We start from the raw sequence: 27,113 nt of genomic DNA, 5'->3' as shown, positions 1-27,113 counted from the left end.
AGAGGGTTATGGGATGCCTTGCGGCCCTGAACCGCTTCATCTCGTGCCTTGGTGAAAAAGGCTTGCCTCTGTACCACCTCTTGAGAAAATCCAAACGCTTTTCCTAGACCCCCGAGGCCAAAGAAGCCCTCACCAAGCTCAAGGCACTGCTCACCAATCCTCCCGTCCTAGTGCCGCCGACCAAGGGCGAGGCCCTCTTACTCTATGTCGCCGCAATGACCCAAGTGGTTAGCGTGGCCGTAGTGGCCGAGAGGCAGGAAGAGGGGCATGCTCTACCCATCCAACGACATGTTTACTTCATCAGTGAGGTGCTCTCCGAGGCTAAGACATGCTACCCCCACATCCAGAAGCTAATCTACACCATAGTCTTGGCTCAACACAAGCTACGTCACTACTTTGAGTCCCACCCGGTGACTGTGGTGTCGTCTTTCCCTCTGGGAGAGATAATCCAGAACCGGGAGACCTTGGGTAGAATAGCCAAGTGGGCCATCGAACTCATGGGGGAAGCCCTGTCTTTTGCGCCACGAAAAGCAATTAAATCCTAGGTCTTGGCTGATTTTGTGGCTGAGTGGATCGACACCCAACTGCCACCTGCTCATATCCAGGTGGAATGCTAGACCATGTACTTTGACGGGTCCCTAATGAAGACCGAGGCAGGCGTGGGTCTGCTCTTCATCTCACCCCTCGGAGTGCACATGCGCTACATGATCCAGCTCCACTTCACCACCTCCAATAACGCGGCCAAGTAGGAAGCCCTCGTCAATGGCTTGTAGATCGCCATTGAACTTGGAGTACGGCGTCTTGACATACGGGGCGATTCACAGCTCGTTGTCGATCAAGTGATGAAGGAGTCGAACTGCCATGCTGCCATGACCCCAAAATAGAGGCGTACTACAAGTTGGTACGTCGCCTAGAAGACAAGTTCGATGGCCTCGAACTCAACCACATTGCATGAAAATTCAACGAGGCCACAGATGAACTTGCAAAGATGGTGTCGGCATGGGCCTCGGTCCCCCTGAACATCTTTGCTAGAGACCTCCACAAGCTTGGCCCACCGGTTGAGCCCACTATAGGGCCCGAGGCCCCCTCTATCACCGAGACCCCTACGATCGAGCCTGAGGCCATGGAAATCAACGCGGAGCCTCCCGAGGCCGACCAGGGCACGGACTGGCAAGTCTCGTTACTTGATTGCCTCATTCGAGGAGAGCTTCCTGCAGACAAGACCAAAGCCCGATGGCTTGCGCGATGAGCCAAAACTTACGTCCTCAGTAATGGCAAGTTGTACAGGTGAAGCTCATCTGGCGTTCTCCAATGGTGCATCACCACCGAGGCAGGCCAAGCCCTACTTTGGGACTTGCACATAGGAGCCTGCGGGCACCATGCAGCGCCTCAGACGCTCGTTGGAAATGCCTTCCGCCAAGGGTTCTACTGGCCAATGGTGGTTGCTGACACCACCAAGCTGGTATGCTCCTACGAGGAATGCCAGTACTATGCACGATAGACGCACCTCCTAGCCCAAGCCCTCCAAACCATCCCCATTACATGGCCATTCGCCGTGTGGGGGCTGGACATGGTTGGGCCTCTGTAGAAGGCCCCCGGGGGCTATACCCATTTGCTGGTAGCTATTGACAAGTTCTCTAAGTGGATCGAGGCTCGTCCGATCACTCGAATCAAATCCGAGCAAGCGGTGCTGTTCTTCACCGATATCATCCACAGGTTTAGGGTTCCAAACACCATCATCACTGACAATGGGACACAATTCACCGGCCACAAGTTCCTGACATTCTACGACGACCACCACATCCGTGTGGCCTGGTCGGCAGTAGGACACCCTAGGACAAACGGCCAAGTAGAATGTGCCAACGGCATGATCCTACAGGGTCTCAAGCCAAGAATATACAACCGGTTGAAGAAATTTGGCAAGAAATGGCTTGCTAAACTCCCATCGGTCATCTGGAGCCTGAGGAACACTCTAAGCCGAGCCATGGGGTTCACACCATTCTTCCTAGTCTACGGAGCCGAGGCCATCCTCCCCACTGACTTGGAGCATGGTTCCCTGAGGCTATAGGCCTACAACGAGCAAAGCAACCGCACTGCCCGTGAGGACACCCTCGACCAACTAGAGGAAGCCTGAGATGTTGCACTACTACACTCAGCCAAGTACCAGCAAGCCCTATGACGCTATCAAGCCCAGCGCATTCGAAGCCAAGACCTAAAAGTGGGTGACCTGGTGCTAAGACTGAGGCAGAGCAATAAGGGCCGCCACAAGCTGACCCCGCCATGGGAAGGGCCATACATCGTTGCCCAAGTGCTAAAGCCCGGGACCTACAAGCTAGCCAACAAGAAGGGCGAAATCCTCACCAATGCTTGGAACATAGAACAACTACATCACTTCTACCCTTAAATTCCCAAGCATTGTATATATTGTTTCTTGAAATACAATAAAGAAGCATTCTTTAGTTGTTCTAATTTTTCGAGAAACCCCCTGAGCCCATTGATGGGGGATCGGTGTTACGATAACGCTATAAGGGAGACTCGGCTCTACCTCTGCAGAGGTGCCCACCGTGGGGCTCAAACAAGACTCGGCTCAGCCTCTACAGAACCAAGCCTCCCTCGGGGGCTAGAAGGGGGGACCCCCTAAGTCCTAGACACCGTTTTTTAGTCATTTTTCAAAAAAAAATTCTACGCCAAACTCTCCCGCATACTCTAACAAATCGATTGTAAAAAACCTAAGGACCAAAAGTCTGTCTCAGGGCCAAAAGGTTGGCCGAGCCACGAGACGGCCTACGCCTCTAGGCTACAACAACTCCCTCACCACCTTTTGCCCGAAGGGCAGCTTAGGCTTCGAGGAAGTTTTTTGCAAGAGATACGTTCAAAGACGAGATAGAGGGCAGAGGCTCAGAAATACAATAAAAAACAATTAAAAAGCATATACACACAAGTACTTTAAAAGGCCTCGATGGCCACAAACATCATGGTACAATGATGTATGTCCTAATCTATTTACATGGCCCCTTTTGGCCCAGGTCAAAACTCAGGGTCGCCAGCGTCGGCGGTCGGCGTAGGAGGAACCACCTCCTCTTCAAACAACCTGGCCAGTGCCATGCCAGGGGCCTCAGCCGCCTCCACCAGCTTCATGACCTCCTCCTCGACCTTCTTATCATCTTCAGCCATGACATAACCGTCGCTGATGGCCTCGAGGTCGATGCCGGCGTAGTGCGAGGAGACAACGGCCAGGGCACGCTTGACGCCTGTATGCAGCGCCCCCGGAGCCGCTCGTGGACTTGGCCGCTCAACACGATCAAGCGGCTCCCGAGGGAGCTTCTCGACTCGAGCCCCCCCTTGAACTCTTGGGCCTTGCAGGCGGTAAAGACGATGCTCTACAGCGCGTTGTGCTCCCAGATCTCGGCCTCAAGCACCGCCTGCACTACGATGGAGGCCTCAGCTGTCCGGGAGGCCTCCTTCTTCAACCCTATGCCAAGACAAGCGGGATAGGGTTAAGCATGAAAGAAAACAAGCCGAACAGGGGTGCAAGCCTACAAGACTAACCCTCGGCTTTCTCCCTCCAGTTTTGGACCTCGACCCGAGATGCCTCGGCCACCCTAGAAGCCTCCCTCTCTAGCTCTGCCTCACATCGGGGAGTTAGGAGTCAAACACAAGAAAAACAAATAAAACAAGGGGCACGTCTCAACAGGACTCACCCTCAGCCTTTTCCTTCCAGGCTAAGGCCTCGACCCAGGAGGCCTCGGCCACCTTGATAGCCTCCGCCAGGGCACCTTTTGTCAGTAGGTGCGCGCCCTGCTCCACCTCTAGCTGCTCAGCGACGGCCTTGGTAGAGGCCGCCTCTTGTTTGGCCTGAGACCTAAAGGTGTCCCTCTCACCGGCCACCTAGGTCAGCTCCTCGTCCAACTCCTTGATCTGCGCCACCAAAGGGGTGGCCTACTCCTGAGCCATGGCTGCCTCGGCCTTCATGTCAGCACAGCGAAGGCAGAGGTCCTCCACCGCCGTGCTCTACACCGACAAAAGCTCATTAGCATTGGCAAGCAGGTCCTTCTGCTGCCGGAGCTAGTCCTAGACATCCCTCTCCTACCGAAGGAACATTAACTTCTTGAGGGACTAGGCCTCGAGCTCCTGGATAGGAAGAACAAATGTCAAGCACTATGAGGAAAACTCGGGAAAAAGACAACACAGCACAAGGAAAGAAAGTGCGTACCTGGGCAACACTGGGCGGGTTGTCAGCCATGATGTATAGCACTGTCTGTAGCGACCGCTCCACCAGCTGGTGGAATTGCTCGAAGGAGCCCTAGTGCCCCCCTCGTCTACGTCCTTGAGGGCAAATAGAGGCTCCCCCTCAGGGTCATCCTGGCTCTGCCACAAGACACGCGGGCTATCCCACCCACGGGGCTCAGGTTGTACTTGGATGAGGGCCAAGCTCCCCTCGCTAGAGGTCAGAGCTAGCTGCTCCGCGGTGCTAGCCACCTCGGCGTCCGCCACCTCCTTCCCCCGGGAAGTATCATCAGAGGAGATTGAATGAACCTCCACTTCCCGGGCGCTCTCCTACGACGGCGGCGGGTCTTGAACCAGGGGTGATACCGAAGCTTGCCCTACCTCTGTCTCCGTATCCTGGGCCGCTGGCTTCGCCGCGCCCAAGCCGGCCTCCGCCACCTCAGCCTCCATGGTCTCGGGAGCTCCAGCCTCCACCACCTCGGCCTCGATGGTCCTAGGAGCCTCGACGTCCACCACCTCGGCTTTGGAAGCCCTGGAAGCCCCAGCCTCTACCACCTCGGCCTCGAAGGTCCTAGGGGCCTTGGCCTCACCCTCGGTGGCCTCAGCAACTAAAGGCACCTCAGCTTCACCTAACTCGAGGGCCTCAGCCTCATGGGGCGTAGGCACCTCCTCCCCCGCCTGCTTCGTGGCCGCCTCGTTAGCCTCTCCTTGGGTGACTGGCTCCTTTGGGTTGGCCCTAGCACACGCCACGCCATGCTGTATAGCGGCTTGTGCGTCCACCACCCATCGGGCGGTGGAGCTGGTGCTCACCTTGAGCACCTTAAGTGGCGCCAGGGCGGGCACTTCCGCCTGACGCTTCTAGCTGAAGATAAAACACCCACGAGGTCAGCATACAACCAAAGAACGAGTGGGAGATGCTGCAAACTCCACTGACAAAACACTTACCTTGAACGAGGAAGCAATAGCTTTTGCACCGTGTCCCTCATCCTCGGCAATGGTGGTGGCGGTGGCGGTGGCACGGCCCCCGTGTCCGCTGGTACCGGCCAGCCCTAGCGGACTCCAACGCCTCCTTGGCCCTCTGTGGAGGCGGTTGGGTTGCCCCCGCCGTTGCTCGCTCCACCTCTGCCGTCGAGCCCATCGGGCTGATGGCGCGCTTCCCTGACGCTCGTGTCTCGGGCGTGTCGGCCTTAGCCCTAGGGCGGGTGATCGCCAACCCCGAGGCGCCCTCTCCTCCTCCCCCTAAAGATGCCTGGCCGCTCGTTGACGCCATAGGTGCTATCTCCCTGACATCAGGGAGATGGTCTAGGGGACCCCGCCCCGCCTCGCTCTCATCGTCATCGCTCGAAGAATCCATCGACGACGATGACGGAGACGGCTCCTCCGAGAGACCATCGTGCCTCTGTTGCCAGCGATGTTTCTCTAGCTCGTCGTGCTCGAGGCTCTTCCTCTTGCGCCTTGCCTCCTCGGTGTCCTTCCGCTATTTGTACGCCTCAGCATGCGCCCTATTCTCCACCCGCCGCTCTGCATCCTCAAGAACAGGCAGCGGGGAGGCTCGCACATCCCTCATCCCCTGTAGGAATAGCAAACGCAAATAAGGGAACAAATTGAAAACGTAAGGAGCAAGGAGGCCTCGGGGGCCGCAGCGATGCATGACTCACCAGAGAGATGTACCCCCAGGATGGGCACATCGGGAACAGGGTCAAATCACTGCTCCTCTGCCACCCCTCCACCGTCTCTCTCACCCGACATAGAATCTCCTCATCGGGAAGGGCGATGGTGGACAACCGAATGTCATCGATGGGCTCACCCGGTGTCATCTCGAACAGGCATTGCCGCTGAGCCATCAGTGGCATCACCCTTCAGCAGTGGAAGGCTGCCACAACCATGGCCGCCATAAGGTCGTGGCTACATAGCCTCTCCAGCGCCTTCAGGAGCGGATGTAGCTTGGACTGATCAGCCAATGGGATGCCGTACCTCCACCTCTCTGGCTGACTCTCCACGACTCGCCCGGTATAGGGGGGAAGGCCACCGCCATCATTACAAAGGTAGAACCAGCTGTTGTACCAACAGCAGTTGAAAGTTGCGAGCTGGGCTGGATTGTAGAAGGGCTGCCTATCTTGGTGCACTTAGAGAGTGCAGCTGCTGGCCCTCAACACCTTCCACGTGCCCGTCGTACCCGCCGGCTTGGTGTTGAGCCCCGCTCGAAAGAAGTGGAGCCATAGCTCCTAGTGGGGGGTGATGCCCACGTACCCCTCATAGACGGCGACGAAGATGGCCGCCTGCGCGATGGAGTTGGGGTTGAAGTTGTGAAGCTCCACGCCGTAGTAATGCGGGAGTGCCCCCATGAACCGGTCCACCAGTAAGCCGAGTCCACGCTCGTGGAAGGCCACAAAGCTCACGATGTAGCCATCATGTGGCCTTGGCTCTGACTCCTCCCCCGGAGCAATCCACTCTGGTCTGTTGGGGTCGGTGACCGGGTGGAGGAGACCGTCATCGACGAGCGACTGCAGCATCATCGTGGACATGTCGGATGGACCCCAAGGATCTGCCTAGAGGACAACAGCGCCAACTGCCATGGGTGTGGTTGAGAATGTGGCTACGGCAGTAAGGCATGCTCTCGCTATCTCTCTCTCCCTCTCTCTCTCCTTTCCTCCCCCTTCTCCCTTCTTCTCCCTAGCGCTCTCTTCCTCTATTCTTAGCAACTACTCGGGGGCAGAAAGGGCGAATGCAGGCAAGGTAAGGAGGGGCGGGGCATGGCTTGTCATGTATTTATGAGGGAGGAAAGAGGGCGAAATGAACGGGCGACGAAACCAGATAGTTTCCCTCAGATCTAGCGTAGTTAATCCGGATCCGACCAAACCGCCCACACATCCACATTTTTCTTATTAACCGCGTGCACACAAACGTCCCATCCACAGACATCGCGTCGCATTCGACCACAGCAACGGCAGGCGCCGTTCCATCTCCTGGTGGAACCGCCTCAAAAGGTGCACCCACCATCGTCAGCCGATGGGAAGAGAATATCCCCCACCCGATTCCTTTCAGACTAAGGAACTAGGCACCGAGCCCGTTACGGTCTAGGGGTTCGAAGGCTGGGCCTCCGAGAGTCTCGATAGCCGCCCTAGGACAAACAGAGTCAGGGATGACTATGGGCAAGCCCGTACATGGCCGAGGCCCAAGCAAGTAATTGCTTGGGATGCCCTAAGTCATGTCTGAGACCGGCAGGGAGGTCTCTGAATGGGATCCCACCATAGGGAGGCACCGAGCCCCTAGGGCCAATCGAATGGCCCTAGGACCCACTAGAGAAGCCCTCTAGTACTTTTAGAGTACATCTCTGGACCGCTAGCTAACCCCTATCAAATGGGGCATGGGCCTCCACTCAGACTTACTCGGTAACAGCTCACTGGAGTGTCACTGCTCGCCCATCGAGGGTAGCCTGGCATGCTCCACCCCTCCTTTCGAATGAAAAGGATGCGCGAGGGCCGCACAAAAAAGAAAGGGAAACTCCTGATCGCCCTCTTGCTCCGAGCAGAGGCTTAGGGGCTCTTCCTGCAACCAAGCCGAGGCCCAGCGATCCAAACTCGCACTCGAGGGCTCGACAAACGCAATAAAACCCCTCCTTCTAAATGAAAAGGATGCGCGAGGGCCGCACAAAAAAGACAGGGAAACTCCTGATTGCCCTCTTGCTCTGAGCAGAGGCTCGAGGCCTCTTCCTACAACCAAGCCAAGGCCCAGCGACCCGAACTCACACTCGGGGCTCGGAAAACGTGATAAAACCCCTCCTTCATAATGAAAAGGATGCGCGAGGGCCGCATAAAAAAGACAGGGAAACTCCTGATTGCCCTCTTGCTCTGAGCAGAGGCTCGGGGGCTCTTCCTGCAACCCAGACAAGGCCCAGCGACCCAAACTCGCACTCGGGGGCTCAGCAAATGTGATAAAACCCCTCCTTCCAAACGAAAAGGATGTGTGAGGGCCGCACAAAAAAGACAGGGAAACTCCTGATCGCCCTCTTGCTCCGAGCAGAGGCTCGGGGGCTCTTCCTGTAACCAAGCCGAGGCCTAGTGACCCGAACTCCCACTCGGGGGCTCGGCAAACATGATAAAACCCCTCACTCAACATGAAAAAAGCCCCTGGAGGAATAAATCCACTCCTCCAGGGCCTCAGGCGCTACACCCGGCGGGTGCGCTTGCGTGCACCCAATGAAGCCTCGAGTACGAAACACCATCCCGCCAGGAGCTACCGCGAGCCAAGTCTCATCAAAACCTTAGGGAGAGCACTCACACTCTCCCCGAGGCTCGGGGGCTACTGTCGGGTACCATAAAAAGGGGTCCCCTAAGCAAGAACTGAAAAAATCGCTTAGACCTTGTAAATATCAAAGCCAAGAGACAACCACCGGCAAACCCACACCTTATCCGAGGCCTGGCTGGACCACCCGGCCCACCTCGAACAATATCCAGGCTCACCCGAAGTGGGCTCGGCCTAGAACGAAACCACGAGGCCTCGGATGAGGTACCGATTGTCCGACTTGCCCGAGGCCCCATGCCACAAGGCCTCGGATGAGGTACCAATTCTCCGACTCGCTCGAGGCCCCGAGCCGCAAGGCCTTGAACGAGGTACCGATTCTCTGACTTGCCCGAGGCCCCATGCCACAAGGCCTCGGACGAGGTATCGATTCTTTGATTTGCCCGAGGCCCCATGCCACAAGGCCTCGGACGAGCACTCAGTTACCGACTCACTCGAGGCTGGCTCGGCATCAACCCCATCACCGCCGCCTTGACCGACTTCTCTGATAGGACGTCACATCCAACCAACGCGTCCAATCACTCCCACGACGTCAGCCGAATGATGGCATGATACAGCGGAGTGGCCGATGAGACGGGAGTCACATCGACACCATGCTGTCTGAGACAGGACGGGGCAGGGGTTACCAGCCGCTGTGCTCAGCACTATGCCCATGGCTAACACCCGTGCTGCACTATGCTGCCTAACCCCTGCTCTAAGGACAGCGCAGCGTGGAAAGTCAAGTCCGGTCCCTGTAGCCTCGGAATTGACGTACAAGACCAACTGCTCCCTCCGAGCCTTGGCTATCTGCTTCCGGGCTCCTATAGCCTCAGGACTTGAGCCCGTTGAGCCCCCCCCCCATAATGGTTCAGCCTTTGCACCGGCTAGGCCTCGGCTCCCCATGTTGTCAGCACTCTAGGACTGGCACATCGTCCGTAGTACGCGCCATGCCCTGCATCAAGCCACAGGAGCTCCCACGTCATGCACAGGGCCAAGCTCCTATAGCCTCAAAATCAGTGCACCTGCGCCGTCGCATCTACCTAGCCTCGGCTCTCTGCGCTGGTCAAACATACAGTGACCAGCACACCTCCAACAGAAGAAGGCACACATGCCACCATAGGAGCTCCCACATCGCATAGGATCAGGCATGACTAGCGCATTGCTCCAGTGCACCGAGGACAAGGCCGCTCCATCAACCATGCCGCCACAGTGACGAGCTATAGGGCTCGGACATACTGCCCCTGTGCCTCCCTTCGACTATAAAAGGGAGTGACCAGGTCACTTCTGGGCAAGAGACACACACGTGCAAGCAACGCACAACGCTCTGTAACACACATGCTTCCTCACTACAAGAGATCAACATCTCAAGCAACCCACGCCACTCTACGCTGAGACCTAGGACTAGCTCTCTCTCTCTCTCTCTCTCGCTTAGCTTGTAAGCCCTACTACAAGCACCTCAGTGCAAGGAATACAATATCGCTCTCTCAGACTGGATATAGGGCACCTATTGCCTGAATCAGTATAAACCTTATGTCTCTTTGCATCACCATCCGGGATTAGGAGCACGTAGTACACTTTCACTAGTCGGTTGAGGACCCGCCAGACCAAAACACCAATAGTCGGCGTCATCGCGTGGAGGATACATCGCCTCCTTGATGCGCTGCGCCACTTCGGAAGGGGAGAGTGCTCCATCAGCGTGCGCCATCCCATCGAGTGATGCCCTAGGCACCATAATGTGTAGGGGAAGTGCGCGCCTCATTAGCAGCGCCACCCTCCGTGTGTGGTAGGCACCGATGATCCACAATTCTGGGACCTCTTCGTTGAGGCGCTCGGTGAACTCTGGCAAGGGGGCGGCTGCATTATTCTTGATGTAGAACCAATGCGAATGCCACCCCTTGTTGGAGGTCGACAGACGCATCGGTGGGTACTTGCTGACCCAGTTGTTGCAGAGTTGACTGCTGGTGCATCCCATCAGCACATTCAGCTCCTGCTTCTTCTCTCGCTTCTTTAGGAGGGTGATGGCAAAGAAGTACCACCATAGGTCAAAGTGGGGATTAATCCCTAGGAACCCATCACATAGGGCGATGAACGTCGCAATGTGTTGGATTCCGTTGGGATTAAGATGCTGCAGCTCCACCTTGTAGTAGTTCATCAATCCCCAAAGAAACTTATGGGTGGGGGTGGTGAATCCCCACTCGTGGAAGTGAGCGAAGGATATGACATAGCCATCAGGCGGTGATGGCGCGTCCTCATTGCCGGGCAGCCGCCACTCCTTGGCGGTAGTCCGTGCGCAAAGGAGACCACGGTGAACGAGGCCCTCTAGGCGCTGGAGGGTGATATCGGAGCGGCACCACGGCTCCATTAGAGGATTGGACAAGTGGATGCAAATTCGACGACGGACAAAACGCAGATGCGGGAGTCTTAGGCGATTGGGGGCGAAGGTTGTAGATGCAAAGGCAAGGAGGCAAAGTACGAAACCCTGGGGGTGAACCCTTTGGTTTTATAGGGGCAACGGATGCGAGGAAGGCAACCATCCACCTAGATCTCCATGCCTGCCATGATCCACCACCATGTCACATCATGGGATATGCGCCCCCAATCCCTATCATTTCCCTCCAAAGTCGCACTGGACATTTTGCCTCCCCGAGCAGACCAGGACTCTTTACCAGCAAAAGGATATGGGTCAAAAAATTATTCCTCCAGCCCGGTTGGGCCCATGAGTTCAAGGGCTGGCCTATCAACGGTTTTGACGGCTGTCCCAAGGTGCCCTTATGACAAAGGATGGGCCCATGATCGGCCAAAACCCTAGGGGCTAACCCTGGCCGGATCCCCACGGATGGGATACCAGGATCCCAATTGAGCTATCCGGCTAAACAACCACCAAACTTCATAGCCATAGCCACGAAGGGTCCAAATCAACCCCAGGTCATTCTATCTGAATCACCAAGGGGCTCGGGGGCTACACCTAATGGGTGCGCTCGCACGCACCCTCTGGCAAGATGAATCACCCCTGGGCAATTCTATCCGAATCACCCAGGGGCTCCGAGGCTACACCCATTGGGTGCGCTCACGCGCACCCTCTATCAAGACAAATCACCCTGGGTGATTCTATCCAAATCACCCGGGGGGCTTGGGGGCTACTGTCAGGGACCAAATACTAGGGTACCCAAAGAGGAGGAGCTAATAATCATCAAATGTTGATGCTTCTGAATAGGTAAGAACACGACTACACCTCTTGCCCATCGATCAAGGGTTAACTCCATCTTGTTCGACCACCAAAGGTTGGCTCTGCCTCACCCGATGTCTGAGGGTAGACTCCGCCTCGCTTGACCCTCAGGGGCTAGATTTGCCTCACCCAACGTCTAAGGGCAGACTCCGCCTTACCTAATGTCCAGGGGCTAGCTCCACTTCGCCCAATGTCTGGGGGCTGGCTCCACCTTGCCTAACATCTGAGGGCAGACTCTGCCTTGCACGACCCCGAGGGCTGGCTCTGCCTTGCCTGATGTCTAAGGGCAGACTCTGCCTCGCTTGACGTTTGGGGGCTGGCTCCACCTCGCCCGACGTTTGTTGGTAGACTCTGCCTCACCCGACGTCCGAGGGCTGGATCCGCATCGCCCGACGTCCAGGGGATGGCTTCGACTCGCTCGACTTCCGGGGGCTAGCTCTGCCTCGCCTAACCCTTGGGGGCTAGCTCCCCCTCACCTAATGTCCAAGGGTAGACTCTGCCTCACCCGACCCCTAGGGGCTTGCTCCACCTCGCTCGACGTCCGAGGGTAGACTCTGCCTCACCCGATGCTGCGCGCTGCTCCTTCATAACTACGTGCATAGATAAGACGGGGCACTCAAGTCAACCACAATACTGAGGACCATACCCTGCATGCCTGTAGGAAAGTACCATTAGGATTTGACAAGACATGCACTTTAAGCCCTTCTAGGCATGTCAGAAGCCCGAACAGTGTTGTGGGCGCCGACATTTGTCTTACAGTGTTATGGGTGTCAGCATTTGCCCTCGGGCATGGATCCTGACGGAAGCATACGACAACCACTATAGTCCAAGAGGAAACTCACATCATCTATAGTAATAGACGTGGGGTCACTAAGCCGTCTGCTCCCCATAGGGTCATGGTTTAGCACCCTAGTCTGTCGCATCGCCCGCTAGGGCGAGATAGGACACGACCACTTGCTGACAAAGCCAGAGCATGGCCCTATCAGGATCAGGGGACATGCACCTAGCATGGAACTATCCCTGGCACCGTCTGCCATGTCAGTAGGGCTCACTCAGAGGAAAAAAAAGACCTGACACCTTCGAAGGACCTTCTTTGCCTCTAGTTTTTCTTCTTTCTCCCATCTGTAATTCCTGCTTCCGCTTGGTCTATAAAAGGGATGGTAGGGCACCCCACTAAGGGGATGACTCGATTCAACACACAACACATCACACATAGCTGAGCAACAACCAAACTCTTGGCACCCATTCGACCTTTCTATCAGAGACTTGGGATCTTTCCCTCTCTCGCCTGTTTGTACCCCCTACTATGAACCTTTCAGTGCTAATAACACGAGCAGCAGCCACAAACTAAATGTAGGGACATTCTGCTTGAACTAGTATAAACCTTGTGTCTTTTAGCACACCATCTAGGTCCAACGTGCAATAATACAAATTTACTCGTTGGTGTTTACTCAAAACACCAACACCTATGCAAGAAAGTAATCTATCTAGATGTGCAACTTCGGTTTTGATAGGTGTGTTGCTATCTCTACCGCAAAAGAGTTATGCAACCTATGTTCTAATCCTATCAACTAGCCAATCAACTAAGGTAGCTCATCATCACTATCACTATCATTGTCACTATCACTAGAGATAGGCTTTTTGTTACCTCGTGCCATAAGGCACACATGTGAAGTGCTTGATGATGAGTGCTTGTGCCCACGCCTCTTGTGGTGGTCTTCTCCTTCACTTGAAGAATCATCCCATGACCGTATTGATGTGAGGGCTTGTCATGGGTGTGGGCTTGTTTGGACAAACTTCCACAAAGTGCCCCAACTCATCGCATCCATAGCATTCTTTCTTCCTTTGCTCATTTCTTTGATCGGTGAAAATAAAATCTTGAATTTAGATGGGCACACCCTTGACATTGAGTCTTTGGATCATCTTCTCCACCTTGTTGATAAGTTTGACTGATTCTTCATCAAGGTCGGAGGTGGAGGAGGAAGATTGATCATCATCACTTGAATCTTAATCATCATCATCATCATCCTCATCTTCTTCTTCTTCACTTGAGGAGCTTGAGCTTGAGCTTGTCTCAACTTGCTTGCTCTTCATCTTCTTTTTCTTGCTCCATGCGAGAGCTTTGCCTTTGCTTGATGAAGAGGCTTCTTCTTGACCCATCTTGCGTGACATTTCAAATGCCACTATCTTGCCAATTGCTATGGCTGGGGTCATGGTGCTCAAGTCCTCCATGTTGTGAAGGATGGTGATGATGCTTGCATATTTCTTTTGTGCTAGCACAGAGATGATCTTCCTCATGATGTCCACATCACCTAGCTTTGTTAATCCTATAGAATTGAGCTCATTGATAATTAGATTCAAATGAGAATACATATCATGAACAAGCTGATCATCAATCATTTCTAAAGAATCATAACTTTGTTGAGCTAGGCAATGTTTTTGGTCATGGACATTACTTGTGCCATCATGGAGCTCTTGTAATTTTAACCAAATTTCATGTGCCATATTTAAAGTGAATACTTGGTTAAACACATCCATGCTAAAAGATTGAAACAAGCAATTTTTAGCTCTAGCATTGGAATGAATTTCTTTTTCTTCACTCTTTGTGGGTTTATCAGGATTCTTAATGGGTTTTATCTCGTCATGAGTGACTCTCCAAACACCCAAATCTACCGCCTCAAGGTGATCAGCCATTCTAGCTTTATAGTAGGGGAAGTTAGCACCATCAAAGTGCAGAGGCCTAGAGGTATCCATCCTAACCACTCTAAATAGCGTCGGCTCAATAGCAGTGAAGTCAAAGGTTCAAATTGAGCCAACCGGCTTTGATACCACTTGTAAGGGACCATGAATTAGGCAACTTAAAAATCTACTCTAAACTATAGCCTCTAATTTCACCTAGTCAAAACCTATGCAAGAAAGTAATCTATCTAGATGTACAACTATAATTTTGCTAGGTGTGTTGCTATCTCTATCACAAAAGAGTTATGCAACCTAGGTTCCAATCCTATCAACTAGCCTAGCAACTGAGCTAGAAAAGTAAAGCAATCAACCAAGGTAGAAATGTAAAAGCGGAAGGTAAAGATGAGGTAGAGATGCAAACTCCCATCAATGACTTTGGTATTTTTACTGAGGTATCGAGAAGTGCTCAAGCTTCCCCCTAGTCCTTGTTAGAGCCCCTTGCAAGGAATCTCTTGCAAGAGCCAGGCTCCTGGTCAGGTAACTCTATGGATAGCCTCGGTCCTTCCCCACGTGCAAGTGGATATTCGGTGTGCCTTTTGGCTAGCCTCTCTCGGAACGCTCCCCACCGTCTTCACTATTAAGCTTCTGGCCGAACAGCCATGGGCCTTGTTCCCTTCGGTACATGGTGGTGGCCACACCACAAATGCGGTTGGTGTGATCTCACAAGGCTACAAGCCCCTCCGATGTATAATAACGGTGCGCGCAAGCACCGAGTGATAAGAGGTATGCAAACCTTACTAAACACTAGGCCTAAACCTAGAGCAAGCGCATAAGCGGTGGTCTAATCAACCTAAGCACTTCGCAAAGCACCTACGCTAATCACCTAATTAATCACTAAGCACTATGTAACTGGAGATCACTAAAATGGTGTATCAACACCCTTGGTATGTTTTCTTAACTCTCCTCACCTCAATTGGCTGGTTGGGGGTCAATTTATAAGTCCCATGGAGAAACTAGCCATTGAGGATGAAACCTAGCTTTCTGCCATTGATAGGATACGTAGGTCGTCCTGATCAGACGTGTTCGATCATCCCAAACGTTGAAACCGACCATTGGCACTCACTGTTGATCTGACTCTTAGGCGAGTCCGGTCGCTTACCATCTTGTAACACCCCAGTGTTAAGCATTGCATTTGGCATCTGTATTTCATGAGCACAAGCATCATCCAAGCATTCATGAACATGAGCATATGAAATTTCATCTCATTCTTATACATTATCACATGAAATGTTGGTTATATATATGTTTATGCTTGCAATCATGTATGACTAATGTATGAAATGATTGTGAGGTCATGGAAACACCTTAGACACATCTAGGATGGTAAATGGAACAATGTTTGTATTCATGACATAGGCCAAATTTGCTTCTAAGTGTCGGTTTCATTTTAGATGCCATTTTCATGATACTAGTTTGACCAAAGTTGAACAGTAGATTAGAGTATCTACATGGCTATGCGACCTAAATAAAAGTTGTAGTACTTAACTAGCGTAACAACTTTTATTTTTGGGTCAAGGTCTAATTCAGTGCATAGCATGCTCAAAAACAGCTCACAAGTAGCAAGAAAATGTTGTTTTACACTTGGTGAATTTTTTTAAGTGTTGGGCTGATTTCAGTTTGCAAGTAACCGACTTTGGGATGATTTAACTCGCAAACTATGGTGAATTAAGGAATGCTCCCTAAACCAAAGTTGTGGATGGCATGTAGCTCTACAACTTTCCTTAATTTAGTTTTTGCAATGGATGAACGGATTAGGAGATATATGGGGTTGAAAACGCGCTGTTAGTCGTCGTAATCTGCCCTAACGGCCACATTCACGCGCACGCTAGTGGCCGACCAGCCATAGGCCATGGCTGTCACGTGGTGGCCATACACTAGCGTTGGCCCGGCTGGTTAGGCCAGAGCAGGCACATAAGCGAGTGACGAGCGTCGCGCACTCGTCGCTCGCTCCACACACTTGCTCTCGCCTTCTCTCGCTCGCTCTGCCTCAACAAAGCATCGAGCCGAGCTTCTTTTGCGCCGCCATAGCCGCTCATCGCCAACATAGCCTTGCTGACTGATTTGTCTTAGCCACAGCTGCTCCACCATCACCTCCACCTCCTTGAGCCACCAGCATCACCTATCGACCCCAGGTATAGCGGCATTTAGCCTCGCCGTAGCCGCCACCGTCACTGGAGTGCCGCCGCGCTCATGGCTCACCGTGGCCCGACCATTCCACCGCACCACATGGCTCCATCTTCTCTAGTCTAGCACCACACTTGACTCTAGATGCTTAGGCCAGATCTAGGAATGATGCCACCACTTGACTACGTCGGAACGAGTCATCGCTTCGCGCGCGATCACCATGGCCGTCGTGGCACTTGAGCTCACCGCCACCGAGTTGGTTCATGGTCTCCTTCCTTTCTCTTGTGTCTTAGGTCAAGTAACCCTAGACCTAGCTGGTGGTATGATGGAGACCCACCTTTTGCTGTCGTCTAGCCGGAACAATGAGAGCACTGCCGTGCTCCGTGGGCTGCCGCACGGCCATGCACGCAACCAAGCTCGGCCGCAACTTCACCGTGGCTCGATCCACACTGTAGAGCTCCGCTAAAGTTTGTAGATGTCATAGCCATGCTTGCCTAGCCACGCCATCACTGGGGATGGCCAAAGCACCACCACGTCCCACCGCCGAGCCACCGTGCTCGCCGGTGAGCTCGCTCCGGTGACCCTCCGAGCAAACCAAGGGTACCTATAGGTGCGGAATAGGTTGGGGAACATGTTGGTGCCAACCTCATCGCCGGCAACCTCACTGGCGATGAGCTCTTCGCCGGTCAAGCCACGCCTCTATTCTATGTCGCTAACATGCGGGCCCTAGTTGTTAGTTGGATTTTGAATTTGATTTTCTGGATTTATTTTCACAGATTTGAATGCGAACTTCAAAAATTTATATCTAGAGCTAGGAGTGTCCAAATGGGGTGAACCAAATTTTGTTGGATTCATCATGAAGTATACTATTTTATAAAAACATGAAATATACTGTTTAGGTTATTTTTCTAGGATAATTAAATTGAGAAATATAAGTGCTTTTAAAATAGTTTCTAACTTGTAAATTGTATAACTTGAGCTAGGAAGGTGATAAAATTGTGATTCTAATTTTGCTGGTCTTGTGTTAACATGCTATAGCTAGGAAAAATACTAAACCTATAGTAAGTATACTTGAAATATGGTCTTCATATTTAATCCTAATTAATTGCTAGTTTCTAGTGAAATTAATTGGGGTAAAAATACATAACATATGATACTACAATTTTTTACACAGTATTCTTATGCTAGGAGGAAAGTAAGAAAAATATTAAATCTATTGACTGACACTTTTCACTATGCTAAACTATTTTTACTAAAATAAGCATATGTAACTTGACATTTTTTAAAAGGTAGCTATACTTATCCAAATGCTTGACACAGAAATATTTATCCTTTAAATCACCTTATTATTTAAGGAAATTAATAAATGAATATAAATAATTTAGTTATGTTTACCTATAATGTTTTCTATGGTGCTTGTGATGCATATGATATGTTGATGTTGTTAGTTAAGCTTAGAAGTAATTGGTTGTATGCAACTAGTTAATTGTCGCTTTATAATTCAACTAGATGTCTGCATGTATATTTTCTTGTGTGGTGATGATTTCATAATGTTAATGATCTTTTCTATTAAGATGGTTAATAATAAAGTTGTAGATAACTTACTGATATACCTTGTGCTAAATTTTCATAGTCATAGGCCTTATGGTTTAAGAATTATGGCTGTTAGAAATCTGTTGTCCGAAATACTTACTCTCTGGATAGATTTGAATGATTGAGTTATTTGACCTAGATAACTACGGAATCACATTAAGTGTATTAAAATCAAGTTGTAGGAAATTTCATAAGCTTTCCAGAATGTTCACAGCCATATTATTTTGATGTGTATAACTCCAGTTATGGTAAAAATGTGGCTGTTGTCTTGTAGTCCAGAAAAGTGATTAGATGAGAATTTGTTTAGTTACTAGAGAAGAGATATGCACCTACTCAGTAAAAGAAAATATGACTTGTTATCCCTTAATGAAATGATGTTGAAAACACTTAGGAGGATGCATTCATCATGTCATATCATATTATACATGTCATCATATATGCATTTGTGATATCTTATGGTAGGAGTCCTATACCACTTGCATGGATAAGCTCATGAGAGCTAAACCTGCACAGCGTAAGCTAAAGAAGTATGTGCACAAGCACAAAAAGGCAGCAAGTGAGGCTCAATGGAAAACTGATCAAGCTTATGTAGCATTGGAAAATCTCCACGCCCAAATGGAGCAAGTTAATTAGTAGAGAGCTGCCGCCCAAGATGCAAGAGCGGATGATCAAGCAGTGCTAGCAGGATTGCGGGAGTAGCTAGAGGCCGCCTATGCTGAGGCGTTCATAGCTACATGCCAGCAGATCCAAGCAAACAACCATGCAGCCCTGGCAGAAGTAGAACGAGACAGAACCCATGCCTTGAGCGTATAGCAGGACCGTGTCGAGAGGGACTTATGCTAGTAGCTTGCACAAACCCAGAACGTGGTGGTTGATCTTCAACATAAGGTGCATTTTCTAAATAACCAACTGCACCCGATCCTTGATGAGGAAGAAGAAGATCTAGAAATGAAGGTCGAGGATGATGGTTGGGAGGAAGAAGAAGTAGAGCTAGAGGATGAGGACGAGGCCATCTCCGACCTCGACAGCAAGCACGCGAAAGATTAGAATCACCTAGTGACTAGTTAAGTGCTAGATGTATCCCTGTTATTCATGTAATGGACTTGTAGCTTGAAGTTCAGTATTCGTGATTTGACTTCAGTGTAATATTGGCACTTTTCATGTCGTTTCACTATGGGTTGAACTTTAATGAAATACTAGTTTCGTTTTACTAGTGGATTATGACATGCATGTTAACACAATGCGAGCATAATAAGTGATCAAATTAGCGATGTCCTGTTGCGAGAATGAATTATTATGCCTTTGTTTTATTGTATGAATTTAAGATTCTCTCTAGTAATTTCAGTTTGGCATGATTATACAATTCATCTGCAATTTCTTGACATCATCTAATAATCATTTATTGTTGCAACTTTGCAGATGACTCGCACCCGTGCTGGAGCCAGCAACAGCCAAGGTGGCAACGACGGTGACTTACCACCACCGCCATCACCATCTGTGAATGAATTCTTCACACTGTTCTTGGGTGGTCAGAGAATAATGGAGGAAACATTGCGCCTCATTGCGCAGAACAGTGCTCACGCCCATCAGCAACCATAAGGGCCTAAGCCAAATCAATACAGCTCTTTCAAAGATTTCCAAGACACCAAGCCTCCTATCTTCAAGGTGGCCGAAGAACCACTCCAAGCGGATGAATGGCTTAACACAATCGAGCAAAAGTTCTGTCTATTGAGGGTTACTAAGCATCAGAAGGCAGAATATGCGTCCCATCAACTACAGGGACCGGCCGAGATATGGTGGACACATTTCCTATCCTCACTACCAGCCAACTCACAAGTCACATGGGAGCAGTTCAAGTTAGCCTTTAGGGGACATCACATTCCCCTAGGGCTAATGCACATGAAAGCCACTGAGTTCATGCGACTCACATAAGGGACTAAGACCCTTACCAAGTACATGCATGCCTTTGACAATTTGTCATGTTATGCCCTAGGGTTCGTCGATACAAAGGAAAAGAAGATTGAAAGCTTCAAGAGAGGCCTTAACACTAAGCTAATGAAAACTATGGCCAACTTGAGGTGTACCACATACAATGAGTTCATCAATGATGCTTTGACTCAGGAGAACCAGAACAATTTGCATGCAGCGGTGAAGGGCCGCAAAAGAGCAGCTGAGGCAGGCATCTTAGGATCTTCCTAGTCTAGAGCTCTAGTGGTGGCTGGGCCATAGTTTCGTCCATCAGCACCTAAGTTTAGGCCTCCTCCACCAAAAGCCCAGGACAGCCGACCTCAGAAGGTGTTTTGTAAGGCGTTCAACATTGCCCTACCCAAGGGAAACGGAGGGCAAGGAAGCTCAGTAGGACCGAGGAGCAATTAGCCATGCTTCAACTGTAATCAGTTGGGTCATTGGGCCAAGGAATGCCCCATTCCAAGAAGAATAACAATCAACACTAGGGTAATCAAAAGCAGGTCAATCCTAAGGCACGTCCTGGATATGTGCATTACATAGCTGTTGAAGAAGTTCCTATGGGAGAAGCTGTCACCGTCGGTATGTTCCTTGTTAACAAACATCCCACCATTGTTTTATTTGATTCTAGAGCTTCTCATTCATTTATGAGCTAAGCATTTGCATCTAAGTATGATCAGAAAGTAATTGAGGTAAACAAGGGTGGTTACAGCATAAGTTTGGCTAGGGCTACTATCTCTACAGATTAGATAGTCAGGCAGTGCTCATGTCTATACAAGAGAGGGAGTACATGTAGGGGATATGACCCCTGGTATCCATAAGACAAGACATGGGCCACACCATCAGAGGTGGCCTAGCCCACAAGATCAACGCGTGCAAGGCACTAGTCGACATGCACCGCAAGATATTGTATAGTACCAAATAGGATACTTTCCTTGTAACCCTACCCCTCCAGAGTATATAAGGAGAGGCAGGGGTCCCCTAGTCGACATCTACATACATCTAATATTCAATGCAATACATCATAACATAGGATGTAGGTATTATGTCATATTGATGGCTGAACCTATCTAAATCTTGTGTCTCAGTGCTAGTATTACCATCTAGTTCGTATCACGTGCACCCCCACCAATTCATCTACTACCATGGGCATACCCCTCGGTAGAGTGCCGACCAGATTTCATAGATAGTGGTGCCCACTGTGGGGCTTGTGCGTGCTGATCCCTGGTGAACCAGATGGCTTACCTCAAGATCAACGACGTCGTTGACTCGTCGTCATATTGTGGTGATCGTCGCCACCACAATACAACAGCAGCATGATGCTAATTTCTTCAGATTGGCGCAACACGATGTGACATACGCTGAGACATCTAGTACTACATTCTACAAGAATCGATCTGGTCAATCAGGCCCAGTGGCATAGTTGGTCCCGCTTCATTCAGCTCAAGGGATGGTTTATCGGTCTCCACGGCAGCCACAAAATGCGGCGCCCGCCTGAAGGTCTACGACAGTAGATTTACATCATGGCTCTAGTTGGCCACTACATACACCTATGATCTATAGATGCCATGCAAAGCTAATTGAAGTAATCAAGATATGCAACTTGCGTGTGCATATACGATCTACATGCATGCAAATATGCAAATATAGATCTACAAGGGCACACGCATGTGCACATGTACACGTATGTGTGCATGCATAATGTCACCGCAACCAAGCCAAGAACTCAGTCTTGGAGTCGAACAAGCAAGCCGCCTGAGCCACCAAATGAGCCACTAATATAAGGACGATGTCGCCCAGATTACTTACTCTGACCACCTACCGCGTCGCAATGATGATCACCGTGAAGAATGGCATCATTACAACCACGCCCGCCGCCATGACGACAGTTCGAAAAGCTCAAGCACTGGGCAATTTCGTAAACGTTGACCAGATAATGCCATACACCGTCGACCAGATGTTCTTTCTAAAGCTAAGTCATGCTTCAATATTCTTTTAAATATTCTCCAACCATCATATCTCGCCATAATGTTTCTTCGAGCAATTTTCTCCATGTTTGCTCTCCAAATGATTTTCTTTCAAGTATACCATCTTAAAGATGACATACAGCTAAGTCTAAGGCAAACCCTCAAATAGTCATGTTGATGCTCGGATGTCCCTAGAGACATCCCTGTCTTTGGCTCCTCCCTACACATGCACGAGTGTCTGACCTTTGCGTTATGGGTGGTCAGCAGCGGCTCCTTAGCGACGCTTTGTTCTTCCTACACGCACATGGGCTCTGCGCTCCACATTATGGTTAACAGGCTAGCTAGGGCTGGAGACTCAGCTACACACTAACTGATCGGATGGTTTGTATTAAATATAAATACATCTTTAGAATAACACTAAGTGTTCACACCAACTGATCGCCGAGATGCATATACTATTTCATCATCATTGCTGATTCTTCTCTAGAGTTCATATATTTTTACATCATGTACTACCTGTTCTACATATTTGTATTGTAGGATCCTCGTCCAGGTGATCGGACCACCTGGTGCTCGGACTTCTCCACCGATCAACTGGCCGATCGCTTCTACTCAATGCTCACTTCGCCGCCGACCAGTTGACCAGACTATTCATCGCTCCTACTTCATCATCAGCTATGCTGGGGACTCCTCAGTGCTCGGACATCACTAGCTACATCGGGGACTCCTCGGTGCTCGGACATCACTAGCTACGCTGGGGACTCCTCGATGCTCGGACATCGCCAGCTACGCTGGGGACTCCTCGGTGCTCAGACATCACCAGCTATGTAACACCCTAGGTGTTAGCCTGGCATAAATTGACTTGCATTGCATGAGCATGAGCATCGAGCATTCATATTTAAGCTTTTACAATTGAAACATTTGATTGAAACATATGCAACATTGCTTGTTATTTTATGTTTCTTTGTATATATGCATATGATCATGAGTGAATACATGTAAATGGTTTATGTGAGTCACTAAAACATATTAGCTACACTTAGGTTAACAAATGGAACATTGTTCATGAAGGTCACCTTTCATGATCAAGTACTTAAGTGATGTTATATGTGTTGACCTGGATAGCCCTATGTGTGACCAATGCATGAAATGAGTGTGTGACCTTACAAATAGATTAAACATGTTTAGAAGATCATGATGAATGACTTTGGTATTCATGGCTAGGGCCAAACTGATCACTAAGTTATAGTTTAAGCATGAGTTATCATTTAAATGTGAAGGGTTTGACCAAGTTTGAATCATAAGCTAAAGGCTTTGCATGTAGTTGGTCACTAAAGCAAAGTTGTAGTATTTGAGATGCGGAACAACTTTTCTTTTTGGGTCATGAGATAATAAGGTGCATAGCTTAGTCTTTTGGAGCTCACAAAAATCAATAATGCACTGTTTTCTACACTTAGAAAAAATTTCTAAGTCGTGCTCGACTGATAGTTTGACAAGCTCCACTTTAGGCCGATTTTTCTCTCTATCCATTATGAATTAGGGGAAAGTATCTTAAGCAACTTTCTAGCTGGTATATAGGTCTACGACTTTGATATAGACAGTTTTCAATTTTGCTTCATGGTTTAGGAGAACGAGCGTCACCAAGTCTCGCTGTCAAGCTACTTGTTCGGCACTGATGTCTAAACTGAACCAATGTCAGTGGCCGACCGACGCTAGAACAGGGCCGCCGTGTGGAGCCAGACGCGAGACGCGCGTCACTGATGCCCTGCCTAGCATGGCCACGCCGAGCCAGAGCAGGCCATTATCACCCCGCACTCGCCTGCTCCCTCCCCGCGCTCACCATTTTTGTTTTTCTAGCTTCCTTCTTCGCCGCCCACAGCAGCCGCCACAGCACCGAGCGCCGCCGTCGCCATTCCTGGCAACGGCTATCTCCACCTTGCCATTCGCCATCGCAACCACTCCACTGCCACCCCAGAGACTCACCGCGCCCACCTGTGCCCACTGACCACGCCTAGTAAGTCACTGTGCCATGCGCAACCTTGCCGGAGCTCCGCCACCGAGCCCGTCAGCGTGGCCGTGCCATCTCCGTCCACCTTTTGCTGGGATAGCTTGTGCGCTAGGTTCACCAGAGTTAGTAGATGCTCGTCCGAGCTTTGGCTTGAGTCGCCATGGCCACCACTGGCGTAGCGCCATCGACCCGCACCACCAAGCCACCATGGCCGCCGCCGCCGTCCTTCACGTCGTTAATCTGCCTGCCTAAATAGCCCAACGTGTGCGCTAGGTCAAGGGGTTCATAGTAGTTGAGGTTCCATCACTGGAGATGTCGCCGTCGGTGAACACCGACTGACCCGCGTCGAACAGCGCCGCCTCCCCTATTTTTGGTCGCTGACGCGTGGGTCCGACTGACCAGTGGGTCCCCGTTGTCAGTGACTCAGTTCAGTAGGCTAGTTCATTTGCTCCTATTTTTGTGTGTAACTTTGGAAATTGATAAGTTGAGCTGTGTAGATTCAAAAATTGTGAACTAAATTTTGTAGTGTTCCTTAGGAAGTGTAGTATTTAGGAAAAATATGATATTAGCATTTGTAGTAGAGTTTTTGGAGGATTTAAATTTAAACTTGAAAGGTGTTTTTAATTGTATGTAAACTTGTTTATTTTATATCTAGAGTTCCTGTGCTCCAAAAATTATGAAATTTATGTGGTGATCTGTTCTTGACAAGTGTAAGCTCTGATAAAAATTTGAGGGTCAGTGCATGTATGGATCTATAGTTATAGATTTTCCTTTTATAATAAGGTGATCCTTGTATGAATTTTTATAAATTATTGATGAATCAAATATTCATGAAATTTGTTGGAGGTTGTCCTAGTAACATATGGATGCTAAGAAAAATATAAAATCTATTGCTTGACACATTTCACTAGGGTTTTCTATTTATGCTATTTTAAGCCCTTATGCCTTATCATTTTTGTGTAGGGTGTTTTATTTGCTAAAATGGAATGAAACTTTTACAGTAGTCTATTGATAGCATTAGTAAGCCACTGTAAATTTTTAAGAACTTGTGATCCACATTTGGTATATGTTTATTATTTACCCTAATTACTTAATTAAAATAAGGAAGGCATTGAAATAATTAGATTGTGATTAAGCATGATGTTTTCTATGGTTCTTATGATGCATAGTAACTATTGATGTCAGTGGTAAAATTTAGAAGCCATTGATTGTATACAAATGACTAATTATCGCTTTATCATTCGAATACAAGACTGCATGTATAGTTTTGATCGCATAGATGATTTCATATAGATAATGGTCTCTACAGTAAAACTTGTTAATAAGAAAGTTGTAGATAACCTGCTTATCTACCTGGTGTTAAATTTTCACGGTCATAGGACTTAGGGTTTTCGAGTTCTAGCTCTTGCAAGTTTGTTGTCCAAAAGGTTTACTTTCTGGACATATTTGATTGAGTGATTTGTTTGCCCAACTTAACTCCTGAATCACAATGAGAGTATTAAAGGAAAGTTGTAGATAAATTTATAAGCTTTCCAGAAAGTCCAAGATCACCACATTTGGATCAGTAGAACTTCAGTTATGAGTAAAACAAGTAGCTGTTGTTTTGTAGTGTAGTACATGAACTCTTGAAATGTTTGATTGAGTAATTAAGAAGAGATATGCACATACTCAGTAAAACAAGATACACTTTTTATTACTTTAACACCATGTTGTTGAGAATACTTACAAGAATGCATTCTTCATATAGCATCATACTATACTTGTCAGCATGTATGCATTCGCACTATCTTATGTCACACTCATGCATCTAGGATCGACGGAGGAGATAACGTTGCTGGAGTTCGACGAAGGAGAGGAAGGGGACCAACAGGAGATTCCTCAAGCCGCAGCTCCTGAAGGCGAGGAGCAGAACCCAGAAGAGCTTCTGGAGTGCCCTGATCATCGCCCCACTTCTTTTCTAAAAGGCAATCCCCGGAGCATTCTAAGTCTCCTAGTACTTTACAAAATATTACTCAAGTTCTTATGATTGATGCATTAGGTTATAAGAGTTGATTGGAACTACTTGATTCATATAAATTCCTTATCTAGATATATACCCCTTTAACCCTATGTAGGTCCAGGATCGAATATATGCTTAGCCATGCTTAGACCGGTAGAAGTCAGGTGATTTCCTATCACCTGCGAGAAATAGGTGGATACCAAAGCACGGTTGGCTATATTTGTTATCATGGAAAAGAACCATGGGGTAATATAAATCAAGGCCGGATGAAGTCTATGTGTAGGTTGACTCATGTGATTTCGTCTGTGCCGATTAAGGACCATACCGTTGTTGGCGCTTCTGACAAGATTGAACATATGCCTATCACTTAGCTAGCCAGATAACTCATTCCGATCGTGAAGCCAAGTAGCTCAACTTCGGTCAGGCCCTGTTCTATTGTGCGCTCCTTGTGGGGAGCCAGACTGAGCCTAAGGGTAGGCTAGGCCTGAATGTTCTAGCATTTGGTGTCCCCAATTGTGCGGCGCAGTATGAACCCGCGAAATATGGACCTGAGTTGTACCAAAGGTGACCTAACGTGACTAATGATCTGGTCTGCATAGGTTTATGTTAGGAATAAATTCCCAGCTGGTTGAAAATGATTCGAATCGTCGTGTCTCTCGGATAGTGAGAAACTTGGCTAGTCCCAACATCATATTAATTATACTATGGAATATGATGGTTCGAATGAACATGGAATTACAATACCTGCTATGGTTACTATTGTATGTTATTAAAATGATATACCACATGTTTGGCACAGGATAGTTGCTAATTTAGAGATGGATAGTCATAATTAACTTGATAATAGAATTATAATTGTATAGTTTAGTTAATTGCTTTTTATGCAAAATGTTGTCAAGCTACATCCACTTATACAGCCTTGCATGATCCTTGGAGTCATTTTATTTCTGGTTTATGACGGGTAAGTCTAGCTGAGTACCTTCC

At 49.2% G+C, this 27,113-nt stretch overlaps 1 protein-coding gene across 1 annotated transcript; it reads right to left on the bottom strand.

Annotated features, from left to right (window-relative positions):
• Positions 1 to 3,380: 3,380 nt before the first annotated feature.
• On the bottom strand, positions 3,381 to 5,213 carry LOC136510813 (uncharacterized). The gene is made up of 4 exons (XM_066505144.1): positions 5,173 to 5,213; positions 4,609 to 4,963; positions 3,702 to 3,855; positions 3,381 to 3,472 (listed from the first exon to the last, which is right to left on the bottom strand). The coding sequence occupies exons 1-4, from the start codon at positions 5,211 to 5,213 to the stop codon at positions 3,381 to 3,383; spliced, it is 642 nt and encodes a 213-aa protein (XP_066361241.1).
• Positions 5,214 to 27,113: the final 21,900 nt, after the last annotated feature.

The sequence above is a fragment of the Miscanthus floridulus genome, chromosome 16 (assembly GCF_019320115.1).
Source record: "Miscanthus floridulus cultivar M001 chromosome 16, ASM1932011v1, whole genome shotgun sequence".
In the NCBI taxonomy this organism is placed as follows: Eukaryota; Viridiplantae; Streptophyta; class Magnoliopsida; order Poales; family Poaceae; genus Miscanthus; species Miscanthus floridulus.
The sequence above is the reverse complement of the archived record's forward strand: the minus strand, read 5'-3'. Positions and strand labels throughout refer to the sequence as shown.

Bases quoted from the DNA above. Each gene is read 5' to 3' on its own strand.
- LOC136510813 (XM_066505144.1), bottom strand. From the start codon at position 5,213: ATGAGGGACACGGTGCAAAAGCTATTGCTTCCTCGTTCAAG. The intron at 4,964-5,172 runs GTAAGTGTTTTG...GGCGTGTGCTAG, and splicing joins CTATTGCTTCCTCGTTCAAG to GGCCAACCCAAAGGAGCCAG. The intron at 3,473-3,701 runs GTGAGTCCTGTT...GTCTTGGCATAG, and splicing joins CTGGAAGGAAAAGGCTGAGG to GGTTGAAGAAGGAGGCCTCC.